The sequence below is a fragment of the Saccopteryx leptura genome, chromosome 2 (assembly GCF_036850995.1).
Source record: "Saccopteryx leptura isolate mSacLep1 chromosome 2, mSacLep1_pri_phased_curated, whole genome shotgun sequence".
Lineage (NCBI taxonomy): Eukaryota > Metazoa > Chordata > Mammalia > Chiroptera > Emballonuridae > Saccopteryx > Saccopteryx leptura.
The window spans coordinates 361,299,256-361,311,956 of NC_089504.1; the positions used below are offsets into that span (position 1 = coordinate 361,299,256).

At 52.9% G+C, this 12,701-nt stretch overlaps 1 protein-coding gene across 1 annotated transcript in view; it reads left to right on the top strand.

Annotated features, from left to right (window-relative positions):
- Nucleotides 1-400: 400 nt before the first annotated feature.
- Nucleotides 401-12,701, top strand: part of DNAH9 (dynein axonemal heavy chain 9) — a 277,538-nt gene continuing 265,237 nt past the window's right edge. Inside the window, 3 exon segments of the mRNA XM_066364537.1 lie at nucleotides 401-817; nucleotides 8,965-9,161; nucleotides 12,001-12,159. Coding sequence (XP_066220634.1) covers nucleotides 401-817; nucleotides 8,965-9,161; nucleotides 12,001-12,159 — 773 coding nt within the window.

Here is a 12,701-nt window from a genome sequence, read left to right on the forward strand (position 1 = left end):
TAGTTTGGGGACCCCTGGTAAAAGTTTGACGCATTTGGGGAATAGTGGGGTGAGCCGCGATCTATTCAGGGCCTGGAAGACCTCTCAAGAATTTAATCTGACCACAGTCAGCAGGATCCTTAACAGTATTTACATCCCTGACCTCCTTCTCGTGGCCGAGGTTCTTGCCCTTGAATTGAGCACGCCCAGTTCCAGAGAGCAGCCGTTAAACAAGAGCGTCGGCTGGTGTCTTAGCAACAGCGACGCGCTCCGCCCCCTTCCCTCGCGGTCCCTCTCCTACCTGGTTAGCCTGCAGGGGGCGGGGCCAGACGTCCTGCGCCCAATAGGAGGCGAGCAGAGGAGGGCCTCCCGGCCGCGTCCCCGTCGCCAGGGACACCGCGGCAGCCGGAGTCAGAGCGCGATGCCGGGCGCCCAGGAGCGGGCCGCACCGGCCCTGGAGACGGCAGAGCAGGACCCTGGCGTCGACCCGAGACTGCGGCTCCTGGGCGCCTTCGTGGCGCGGAGCCTGCGGCCGGCGGCGGGCGCCTGGGAGCGCTGCGCGGGCGCGGCCGAGGCGGGGCGGCTGCTGCGTGCCTTCCTGGGCGCCGAGGCAGCCGAGGTGCCGCAGCCGCCGCTGCTGGTGCGCCTCGGGCCCGGGGGCCTGGCGCTGCGGTCCGGGCTGGACCCGCGACCCGAGTGCGGCACGCCTTGCGCTAAGGGGCTGTTTTTCCTGCGCACCGGGCCGGACCCGCCGGGGCCCGGTAGCCTCCGCGGCGCGGTGCTCTGCGGAGACCTGCCCGCTGCGCCGCTGGAGCACCTGGCGGCGCTGCTCTCTGAGGTCAGGATGGGGAGCGGACCCCGCACTGCTGCCCCGGGAGGGGGGCAGGGCAGAGGGACACCCGGCGTCGGCGGGGCCTGGGGAGGGGCGGGGCCTGGGCGGTGTGAGGGGCGGGGCTTATACAGTGGGGCGGGGCCTTGGCGGGGCGGGGCTTTGTGGGGGCGGGGCAAGATGGGCACCTAGACCCAGAGGACCAGCTGGGCAAGACTGAACCCGGGTCCATTTCAGAGCGAGACTGTGAGGGGACACGACTTGGTTCTGTCCGGATCAGGGTTCCAGCAGGAGTCAAGAGGAGGCCAGAATCTGAAGAGTCCGCCGGGGCGGTCCTCATTTGAAAGCTCCTTACTCTCGTGTAACCTGGCATTGGGGAAGGCCAGAAGTGGGGCGCAAAGGGGCATTTCTGTGGGGTCAGTGAGGCTATGAACAGTGTTTACTGCTGAGGAAGAGTCGAAAGCCGGAGGTGGCTTGGTTTTGATCTTCATCTCATGTATGACACAGCCGTAGATGAAAGGTCAGCCCGCTGCCCTGGTAAAAGGGGGCATCCAGTTGGAAATGTCCAGCAGGTTTCTGGAGGGGTCTGCCTGGAACTCAGGAAGCATGCTCTTGGGAGAGCTCTGGTGCCGTCGTAGCAGAAGCCTAAAGAAGGCAGATTCAGGAGGGAGCACTCAGGAGAGTCTTGGGCCATTTAGATCTTTCTGGAATGAGAGCACACTTCCTTGTAAGTTGAATGCGTGTGCTTCTGGGGGCTTGATGCCCTGGATTGTGCAGATCAAGAAATAAGTATTTACAGAGTCCTGGCTAAATGGTTTCATGTGATGGGTGCAATGGTGACTACCAAGTAAATAAAGACAAGATCTCACCCATGAATTACTCATATATTTGCAACTCGCCTGACTGCTGTAGAGACAAGTTGGCCCCAGTGCTGAACCCGGATTCTGGAGGCTCTCCGCTAAGTCTGGTGTTAAGCCCCTTTAGTTGCTTTATTAGGAGGCTGTCTGGAGGGGAGAGTCTCCAGGAAGGATCTGGGGCAAGGGGAGCCCTCAGGAGGGGCCCTAAAAGCTAGGTTCCTCAGTAGAGAAGTAAGTCAGTATTTTAACAACCAGAATGGTTTTACTGCTGTGCACTGTCTGGACAGCATTTCTGCAGAAGTCTGAGCTGGGATCAAATCCACTTATGAATACTGATGATAGAAAGAAGTGTCCCTGGTTCAGAGGAGAGATGTGGCTTGTGTCTTGAGAACCATGCTTAGCCTCAAGTGTTGAACAAGAGAGAAGAATTAGGAGAGAGAGCAAGGTCGCTTTCAGGTGTGGGGAGCAGATTGAGCCAAGATTCAGAGCTGGAACTCTGCCTAATATACGTGGGGGACAATGATTCCATTGCAGTTTGGTGTCATGGCCCAGAAAATGTAGCCCAGCAAGCAAAAGTAATTTGAAAGTAATTCAAACGCTCAAATGTTCAAGAATTTTCACTGGTGCGTTGAAAAGCGATTGGAAACTGAATGCTCCTCAGTAGGCAACTGGATGAATGAATTAAGGTCCATCTATAATTAATTAAAGGGAATGATTGATATGAAATAGTTCTTAAGATAAACACATAAGATAAAATTTACTCTCCGCACAGTTTTCAAGTGTGAAGTATAACATTGTCAACCACATGCACATTATTGTGCAACATATCCCTGGACCCCACCCCTGCCACATCCTGCGTGACTGAAACGCTATACCCACTAAACAACTCTCTGCCTCCTCCTCCTCCAGCCTCTGCACCCACCATGTCTACTTTGTCTCTATGAAATTCACCACTTTAGATATCTCATCTAGCCCTGGCCAGTTGGCTTAGTGGTAGCTCATCGGCCCGGCATGTGGATGTCCTGGGTTCAATTCCCGATCAAGGCACACAGGAGAAGCGCCCATCTGCTTCTCTACCCTAACCCCTCTCGCTTCTCTCTCTCTTCCCCTCCTGCAACCATGGTTCAATTGAAGTGAGTTGGCTCTGGGTGTTGAGGATAGCTCCATGGCCTCCACCTCAGGCACTAAGAAGAGCTCGGTTGCTGAGCAACAGAGCAACACCCCAGATGGGCAGAGCATTGCCCCCTAGTGGGTTTTTCAGGCGTATCCTGGTTGGGGCATAGGCCAGAGTTTGTTTCTCTGCATCCCCTCTTCTCACTGAATAATAATAAAAAAAAGATATCTCAAAAAGGTATCTCATATAAGTAGAATAATACAGTATTTATCTTTTCACGACTAGCTATTTCACTTCATATAATGTCTTCAAAGCTCTTCCATGTTGTAGCATATGACAGAATTTCCTCCCTTTTTAAGGCCGTCTAGTATTCCATTGTATATATCGATACTACATGTTCTTATCAATTCATCGATGAATGCACACTTAGGTTTCCTTTACCTCTTGGCTATTGTGGATAATGCCACAATTTAAGATAACTTTTTAGCAGTGCACAGTTTTCTGTCTAGTATGTTGCCATTTCTGTTAAGAGAAAGGAAGGCGGAAGGTGAGAAGGAGTAAAGTAAGAACAGAGCAAGAAGAAAGGAAAGGAGAAAGAGGGAGAGAAGGAAGGAACAAGAGGGAGGAGAGGGAGGAAGGCCGGAAAGAAGGAAGAAAGGACACTCGATAACAGAGTAACCCACAAGGGGAACTGGGTGGATGAGGAACCAGTAGGCAGAAGACTTCCTTTCTGCTGTAAAAGCTTTCATACTTTTAAAATTTACACCATGTAAATGTAATCTATTGAAAAATAGAAATAAAATTATTTTTTAAATACCTCCAGGCATTTACTTTCACTTCTCAAAACCTCTGGCAGCAGTTCGTAGGCTATCCAAGCATGCTTCCAACTTTTCCCGTGCACCCCGAAGTCGAGGGTGCCCTGCAGAGCTCCCCATCTCCCCGTCCCCGAAGCCCCGTCCTTCCCACCCTGCCTGCTCTCCCCTGAGGACCCCCTCGCAGCAGCTCCCGTTCTGTCAAATTCATCAGCATGATGTGAGCAGGTGAGCTCACCTCTGTCAGCATCAAACTGCCTTACTGAGTTGTCAGGAAATGTACAAGTAACAGATTAGGACACCCGGCACAGTGCGTTATGTTAAAGGCAATCAATTCATAAGGGACAGGACTTGTCACTCTGCATCCCTCTTAAAAGTGTCCTCGCTGTTCCGACCGGTCCTGGTCATCTTGATTGAGATCTGTTTCTCCCTGAGGCTCTCTGCTACCTTTGCCCTCGGCCTCTGAGGCCACTGCTGAGCCTGGAGGTGGGGCTGCGATGTCCCCTCACCCCTCAGCCTCTGAGGCCACTGCTGAGCCTGGAGGTGGGGGCTGCGATGGCCCCTCATCCCTCAGCCTCTGAGGCCACTGCTGAGCCTGGAGGTGGGGCTGCGATGGCCCCTCGTCCCTCAGCCTCTGAGGCCACTGCTGAGCCTGGAGGTGGGGCTGCGATGGCCCCTCGTCCCCATGCCTCTGAGGCCACTGCTGAGCCTGGAGGTGGGGCTGCGATGTCCCCTCACCCCTCGGCCTCTGAGGCCACTGCTGAGCCTGGAGGTGGGGGCTGCGATGTCCCCTCATCCCTCGGCCTCTGAGGCCACTGCTGAGCCTGGAGGTGGGGGCTGCGATGTCCCCTCGTCCCTCAGCCTCTGAGGCCACTGCTGAGCCTGGAGGTGGGGCTGCGATGTCCCCTCACCCCCATGCCGCCTCCACACTCCTGTCGCCAAGCCTCCCTTTCGAATCCCATGCCGTCGGATGAAGCCACGCTCTCCCCTCAAAGCTGCAACAGGCACCGATGGCCCTGTCCTCGTTCCCTCAGGATCGGCCTGCAGTGACTTGGGGCAGCGAGGTGGCTGCTGTTGTAACATGCGGCTATTTCAGTAGACACAGAGACAATCCCTTCCACAGCCTGGCCTCTGTGCTCCTCGGACCTCTCTTGTCCGGTGACCTTGACCCCTCCCTATCTTAACCGTCTCTTCCCATGGCCATCCCCAGACCTTGCATTACCGATGACCATCCCCTCTTTGACCACGATGCCCACTTTTCCAGGGACCTCCACTCCAGTGACCCCGTGCCTTCCCACTGTCCCGCACCCTCACCCACGCCCCCCACCCCCTTACCCAGCCTTGCTCCGTCATGATCATCATGCCCTTGCATCGACTCCTGACCGGCCTCTGCCCTGCTTTGTTGTACTGGTGTGACACAATGACAGTCCTGGTGAAACCCAACCCGCGCGCTCCACCCCTGCACCCATGAAGCTGAATGCAGCTTGTGAAAAACCAGCTGGGTCCCCTATAAACTCACGACCTGGAACCCCTTACCAGCAGACACCCCACACTTCCTATTCCAACTGCTTTCTCATTCTAGATTGCTATTACATACTCTGGTTTCTCTTCAGATCACATAAATCTTTCGCCTTTTAGATTGCTATTACATGCTTTCATCACCCCACCCTCTACCTCAAATGGCCAAGATCTCTTCTCTCGACCTCACTCTGTGATGCTCTTGCTCATTTCTTCATCTAAAAAAAAGTGGGGGGGGAGGGCTGGCCGGTTGGCTCAGTGGTAGAGCGTCGGCCTGGTGTGCAGGAGTCCCGGGTTTGATTCCCGGCCAGGGCACACAGGAGAAGCGCCCATCTGCTTCTCCACCCCTCCCCCTCTCCTTCCTCTCTGTCTCTCTCTTCCCCTCCCGCAGCCAAGGCTCCATTGGAGCAAAGTCGGCCTGGGCACTGAGGATGGCTCTGTGGCCTCTGCCTCAGGTGCTAGAATGGCCCTGGTTGCAACAGAGCATCGCCCCCTGGTGGGCATGCCAGGTGGATCCCGGTCGGGCGCATGCGGGAGTCTATATGACTGCCTCCCCGTTTCCAACTTCAGGAAAATACCAAAAAAAAAGTGGGGGGAAGCAATAGAATAAAATTTCTACAAACTCTTGTGTCGACCCCATATGCCAATATCTGTGTCCCCTGTTGCAGACAGGCAGGCAGCTGCCCTCTGATGCCAGCCGGCAAGCTAACCCTGCTGCTTGCTGCCCTGTGGCCTCCCGTTGCAGTGGCCACTCCTTCTCGGTTCCCACGGAAGATGCCCCCCTCCTTTCAGCTTCTGAAAATTGGAGAGTCCTGGGGCTCGCACCTGGGACATCTTCTGTCCCCAATCCCTCTGCAGGGCTCATTTAATTTTAGACTTTTCCAAACCATCTGTATCCGAAGCCTCCACACACCCCCCAAATCTCTAGCCTTTTCTGCTCCTCCGAACTCCCGACTACCATATTCAGCTGGCAACCCAGTGCCCCCAGGTAGCAGTCCAACAGGTATATAAAATTCTCATGTGTCCAGAACAGACTCCTGAGAACTTACTCCACTCTTCTCCACACCTGTTCACGGCAGCTCAAGACCCCACCCTCGGAGTCATCCTGACTCCTGTTTTTGTTGTTGGTGGTTTGTTTTCTCACAATCCCACAACTAATCCGCTAAGAAGCCACATAGGCTGAGTTTCAGAATTAATATAGAAGCAGAGCATTCTTACCTCTCTCTCCCCCACTCCCCTGGGCCAAGCCACTTTCTTCTGTGTTATAGTGATAAGTTGCTAGCTGGTCTTCTTTTCCCATTTTTGCCCCCTAGGGTTTATGCTCAGCATAGCAGCTGGAGCGGTCCTACTGAAAAAGACCTTGTCACTCACCCCTCTGCTCAAAACCCTTCAGTGATTTCCGTGTCTCTGCGAGTAGAAATCAGACTTCCACACAAGCAGAGCTGCATGTAATTTGGCCCCCGGTACTCACCCCTACTTTTCTTACCCTGTCCTGGTGTTGCTGGTCTCTATACTTTCCCTCCTCATCGTACCAGACACATTCCCTCCTTAGGGCCTTTGCCTGGCCTGCTCCTTCTCACCACAATGGACTTCCCCCCAGAGCATACACAGCCCTTTCCCTGTCCTCCCACTCCAGTCAAATGCCATCTTCTCAAGGATGCCCGCACCAGTCACTCCGTTTGCAAATTGTACCCCGCCAGCCCGCATCCCTGATTCTCCTCACTGCCCCCCCCCGCCCCCCGTAAGTCTTATTATTGTTGATTGACTCTTTCTTTCTCCACTGGAATAGAAACTTGATGAGGTCAGGCATCTTTGAATGTATGCTGGTCACCGGTGTTCCTTCCCAGCACCTAGGACAGTACCAGCCCAGAGTGGCAGCTCCGTGAATAGTCATTGAACTGAACGAGTGAATGAGTGGCTTTTCCTTTCATAAAGAGTCCACATGCATTGTCATGCTGTCTCTCAAAGCCGTCCAGCGTCCAAGCCAGACCCCCGGCCACTTTTTCTTCATACAGCATACATTGTTACTCTGTGGACGTTTATGGAGTGCTTGCTAGATGCAGGGGGATTGTGTGCATATAAAGATAAAAAAAATAAGGACACAGTCCCTGCCTTGGAGATCTCAAGAAAACTCTTGTTAATACTCTCTCTTCTCTCTTGTTTATCATTTCTGCCCTAGGTCCAAAGGGTCCTTTCTTTCTTTCTTTTTTTTTTTTCCGAAGCTGGAAACGGAGAGGCAGTCAGACAGACTCCCATATGCGCCCGACCAGGATCCTCCTGGCACGCCCACCAGGGGGCGACGCTCTGCAACAATCAGAGCCATTCTAGCACCTGAGGTGGAGGCCACAGAGCCATCCTCAGCGCCCGGGCAAACTTTGCTCCAGTGGAGCCTTGGCTGCTGGAGGGGAAGAGAGAGACAGAGAGGAAGGAGAGGGGGGAGGGGTGGAGAAGCAGATGGGCGCTTCTTAAAGGGTCCTTTCTTAACCTGAATGTGTGTAAAGCTCACTTTGTGACCTATTATTTCTTGGGACTCTGTTCAGCTCTGATTGTAAGTTCTCAGTTCAGTGGCTGTGTTCAAGCAGACCAGGCGAGGACCACCCTCTTGGATTCCAGGTGGTAGAGACAGGTGTTCGACTTTTTTTAGCCACACAGACTTGCTGGTCACCTAGAGAATCCAACCAATCATATAAATCCCTATGTCTTTTTTTCATTATTAATGTAACAGTTCCTTATCACATTACTGGATTTTCTGTTTCTCTTTATAGTATCCCCTTTCCATTCGTCATGAGCATTTGACAGGCAGCGTTTCCTGGTGAGATGTATTCATTACGACTTTTCAAGTTGTTAGTGATAGAAAACTCAGTTCAAACTAGCTCAAACAGTGCAGGAGCAGGAGCTCAAACGATGTCATAGGCACTGGTCTTTCTCTGTCTGTAAACTCCCTCTTCTCCACATGGACACCGTTCTAAGGCTCTGTATGGTAGCAAGATGGCCACTAGTAGCCTCATACTCATAAAAAAGAGAGCACTCCTCTTCCTCCTCAGTTAAAATAAGAGACTTGGGCCTGGCTCTCATTAGTTCAGACTTACTCACAGTGTTCACCTCTGGGTGATCTGGAGATGGGTACTAAAAGGAGAGGAACAATGTTGGGTGTCCAAAACAAACCAATGTTCACCTTACAGATAGCTGATAGCTTCAGGGTGCTCAACTTTGCTTTACTTGTTTAAGATGCCACTTCACCCCACCTGGAGACAGGTGGTCATCTTCACCCGCATTGATCCTGTGTTTCATCACCTCCTCTTCACCCTCTTGATTAGGTAGGGATTCCTGCCCTAGGGTAATGGGGATAGCTGAATGCACAACACTGACTGCAGACTGACAGCAGTTTATCGGTCACATACACCCACAGTCCACAGGAGGTCAGCAGGGCAGGACCACAGGGGGTCACCCTGCGTAACAACGTGAACAGCCAGGGGCTGTGGGGGACAAGCTTTGTAGTGTCAAGTGCGTGGGCCCTACTGGTTCTTGCTGGAGGATGCAATTGGCTTGTTGGAATAGTTCCACTGGCTTACAGAGACCCGAAGCCCGTTCCTCAGGGATAAACAGTGTCTATGCCTGGGCCGCTTGATAAGGAGGACTGTTTGACCAGTGGACCTGAGGTGTTGGAGCGAAGTGGGGAAGGAAGCTGGTGATGGGCTATTTGAGGCTCTCCTGATTTTATCTGATGATAAAATGCCAAGGCAGCACACACACTGGCTCTTAATCACGCCTTACAGGACAGTGACTTGCAAAAAGGTGGTGCCTGGCTTTCTGAGCAGAACACCTGCCTCTCTTTCCTGTGCACCTCCCTTCCAGGTGGTCACCCCCAACCTGGCCAACCAGAAGAATGGCCTGGACTGGCCTCATGTCGTATGTCGGGATGTCCAGCAGCGTGCCCACAGCCTCCAGTGTGACCTCATGGTTATCCTTGAGCAAGTGAGGGGGAAGACTTTGCTGCGACTTCCGGCAGGCTCAGAAACGACGGAGTTCGTGGATTCTGGAAGGGAGACCGTGTAAGTACCGCCCGCTCGGCCGCGTGGGCCTCCGTGCGAGACACGAGGAGGTGTTGCCTTATCTGACCGTGTTCTTTACAACAACTTTTCTGTCCGCGACTCTGCCCGGTCTCCTTACTCCCCACACAAGCCCGCCATCCGCGGTTTGCTGACGTCCTCGGACCGGACCGCACGTCCTGCGCTGGTCACCGCCCTCCCCCCGCGCTCCGCCTGACGTCTTCGGAGGCCGTCGCAGCATCGCGGCCTCAGAATGATTTCAGGGCTGAGAGCAGCCCCGCCGATGTCAGGATCTTGCTCATCAGGACAGTGTCTCATCGTTGGCAAAAGCCCAGGTCCAGTCTGGGAGACAGCACGCCGCTTCCCAGCACCGACCCGGCGCGTCATGTCCGGGAACCAACTCTGGGGGCTCTTGTTCCGTGTCCAGCCCCTCCTCCGCCCGCTGCAGCTGGAGACTCTTCAGGGCCCCGGGAATTTTCTTTTTCCGCATAGAAACAAATCTGGCTTTGTCAGAGCTTGTCAGCCATGCCTCCTGGGCCTGGGCCGCCATTAAGACCCCCGGCTCTTCTCCTTTTAGGAGTTACATCTGCCAGCAGCTACCACTTAGTATTCCAGCTACAAGCTGGCTTTGTTTCTGTCCCATGAGAATTCTTTCCTTTTTACTTTCAAGCCAGGCTATGTATCTAAATGGAGTATTTTGTTATATTCTACCCAGTATTGTGTGTGTGTGTGTCTGTGTGTGTGTGTGTGTCTGTGTGTGTCTGTGTCTGTGTGTCTGTGTGTGTGTGTCTGTGTGTGTGTGCGTGTGTGTGTGTGTGTGTGTGTGTGTGTGTGTGTGTGTGTTGGGGGCAGGGAGGCTCCTAACAAGATGCTTAACGTGGAGGGAATTACTCAAACACAGAAAAGAGTTTTTCATCTGCGGGTTCACCGAGATAAAAATCACCCTTCCGTTTGGCAATTCCGTTTGGAGCCATTGCCGGTAGAAGGAAAATCATCCTTTTGAGGTTTTAGATTCTAATATTAAAATGTCCTGTTGGTTCAACACAGCAACACGGGCGGGCGGAGGACCAGGACAGAGCCCACTGTCTCTGCTGTTTCCCCGAGTGTCTGAAATAAAACGGCAGTGGCTGTGACGCAAGGTCACACTGCGCTCAGGGTGCAGCTCCGGCTCCGAGCTCTCGGTCGAGGCTCTGCCGCTTGACCCACTGGACCTCCGGGAAGCAACCGTCTGACCTCTCCCAGCCTCAGTTGCCGCCTTGGTAAAATGAGGATGGCCTCAGCACCTACCTCGTACTCGGGGTTCTCATGATGGCATCCCCAAAGCTCTTAGGGCAGTGCCACGCATTCATAGCGCTTGGAAAATGGTAGCTCTTGTGACTTAGTCAGAGACACTTGAGAAAGGGGATTACCCAAGAGTCACAACGCCAAACCCGCTAATACCCAGCATGTACTAGACACGCACTTTAAATGAGCATCTGGGGGAAGGAAGTCAGGGCGACTTCCAAGTTGGATGACCTCCATCAGATGGGATGGGAATATCCCCAAATGCCACCTGGCCACCGGTGCCTGGAGACGACCCAGCATCTCTGTGTGTTTGTGGCAGTGGGCCACCTCCCTGCATGAGCTCAGGCCGCCCGAATGCCAAGAGTTTCCCAACGTATTACTACGATTGTTGTGTATTCAGGGCCCGTGATTTGACCTAAAGAAAAAGTAACGCAGGGGATGGCAGTGCACTATAAAATGAGTTTTTGCCATTGGAAGTAAATTGCTACATGTAGGATTTAAAACGATTTCCCAGTCAACTGGAAAACGTATTGTGGTTGAATAAAAATATTCAATTTTCACAATAAATAAATACAAATTACCGTTCAAGTTCCCGTTCCTTTTATATTCTAACATAACATTCAGCATATGTGTCTGTAATAATTACTGAGTTTATCTCCCTTTGTTCAAATTTGATGATTTCCCAAGAGGCAGGATCATATTTTGGGAAGGGGAGAGCATCGTCCCCTTTAATGCCTCTGCAATCTCTTGTGATGTATCTTTGCTCAGCAAATCTGAATGTGACTGAATTATGGGAAGGTGGTTTTCTGGTATGAAAATGGGAATGGTAGACTCCCTGTCTTGCTCGTTTGTGGCATGAGCTCTCGTCATGAACAGTTTTCATTGAAGGGTCAGTGAAAAGGCAAACCAAAATAGAATTTTCATTTTTAACTCATAAAATAATTCTGGTTTGCCTGTTTGTTTATTAAAAGGATACATGAGGTACAAGGCTTGGGAGTTCCCTATTTTGCTGGAAAAGGGGGGACAGAATAAAGCTAGTGTTAGTGTGCAGATGGCTGACGGTGCGCCTTGCGGAAGAGGAGGGGACCCTGTTTCCCCCAGATGCAGAGGTCAGACCTCAGGCCGGAATGAGAGACCTGCCGGGAGGTAGATGCGGTTCAGTGTGGAGACACGCTTCCTCCCGGGGACAGCTGATGTACTGCGGGAGGAATGCACCACTTTGTCAAGATGGGGGCCGCTGACACCAGTGGGGTCCCAGGAAGGTTGGGTGGTCCTGCTCGTACTCTCTGTCCCGTGTATCTCTGCATCGACACACAGACTGGACAGAACTCAACCAAGTTCTTAAACTAGTCTTCAGAATTCTGCTGAGCCCGGGCTTGAACCGGTGCAGTCTGTACTCTCATTGACACTCCTCCGTCTGCAGTCCGACAGCAGTTAAGAATGCCTGAACTAGACGGAATTTCCCACCTATTTTATTCTTCCACACTGGGTTTCGTTTGGGGGACACCCAGCGGGAAGCTGTTTCCAACCCTCAGGAGATCTGTCGTTCCCTTCACAGCTGGGACTCCCCGGATAAGTCAGTCATCTACGCCACGGAGTCTGCAGTGATCCAATGGAGCCGCCAGGTGCAGAGGGTCCTCAAGAAAGAGCCTTCCCCGCAGCTCGTACACGGGGTGAAGCCCAGCCCGAAGGCGGAGCTGGAGTTCTGGAAGAGCAGGTAGGGGCACGCTCTAACCGTGGCCGGTAGGGAGACGTCCTACAGAGGACAGTGGCTGAGGGAGCAGCCTGAGACCTGTCCCATCCTGGGTGTCTCTCACTTTCCGAGAGCTGACGGCTCGGTGTCCTCGGTCGGGGCCAGTGCACTTTTTCCACGCGGCCTCTTTCTCGGGCTGCAGTCCCTGCATCTTCTGACGTTCCTTCAGGGGCTCTTTCAACTACATGTAAAAGGAATTCAGTCTCTTTTCCTTACATATTCTTTTCTTGCCTACTGTCTTCTCTTTGGATAGCCAAGGCTATCGGCACACACACGTTTTGTTAGAAGCTGAAGAAAAAGGGGAGTTTTGACAGCTGGCTACAGAACAGCCTCTCTCCCCTAGGTCCTGGCTGGTCATTAGCAGGGCGAGGAGGCTTGTCGTGCACTGGGTCCCAGCTCCGCTGCGTTCCAAAAAGACCTCATTAACTGCTCCTGCTGATTCTCCTCTGCCTCCCTGTTTCCTTGTTCCTGTTTATCATTGTGCTGATTAATCTTTTACTCAAAAG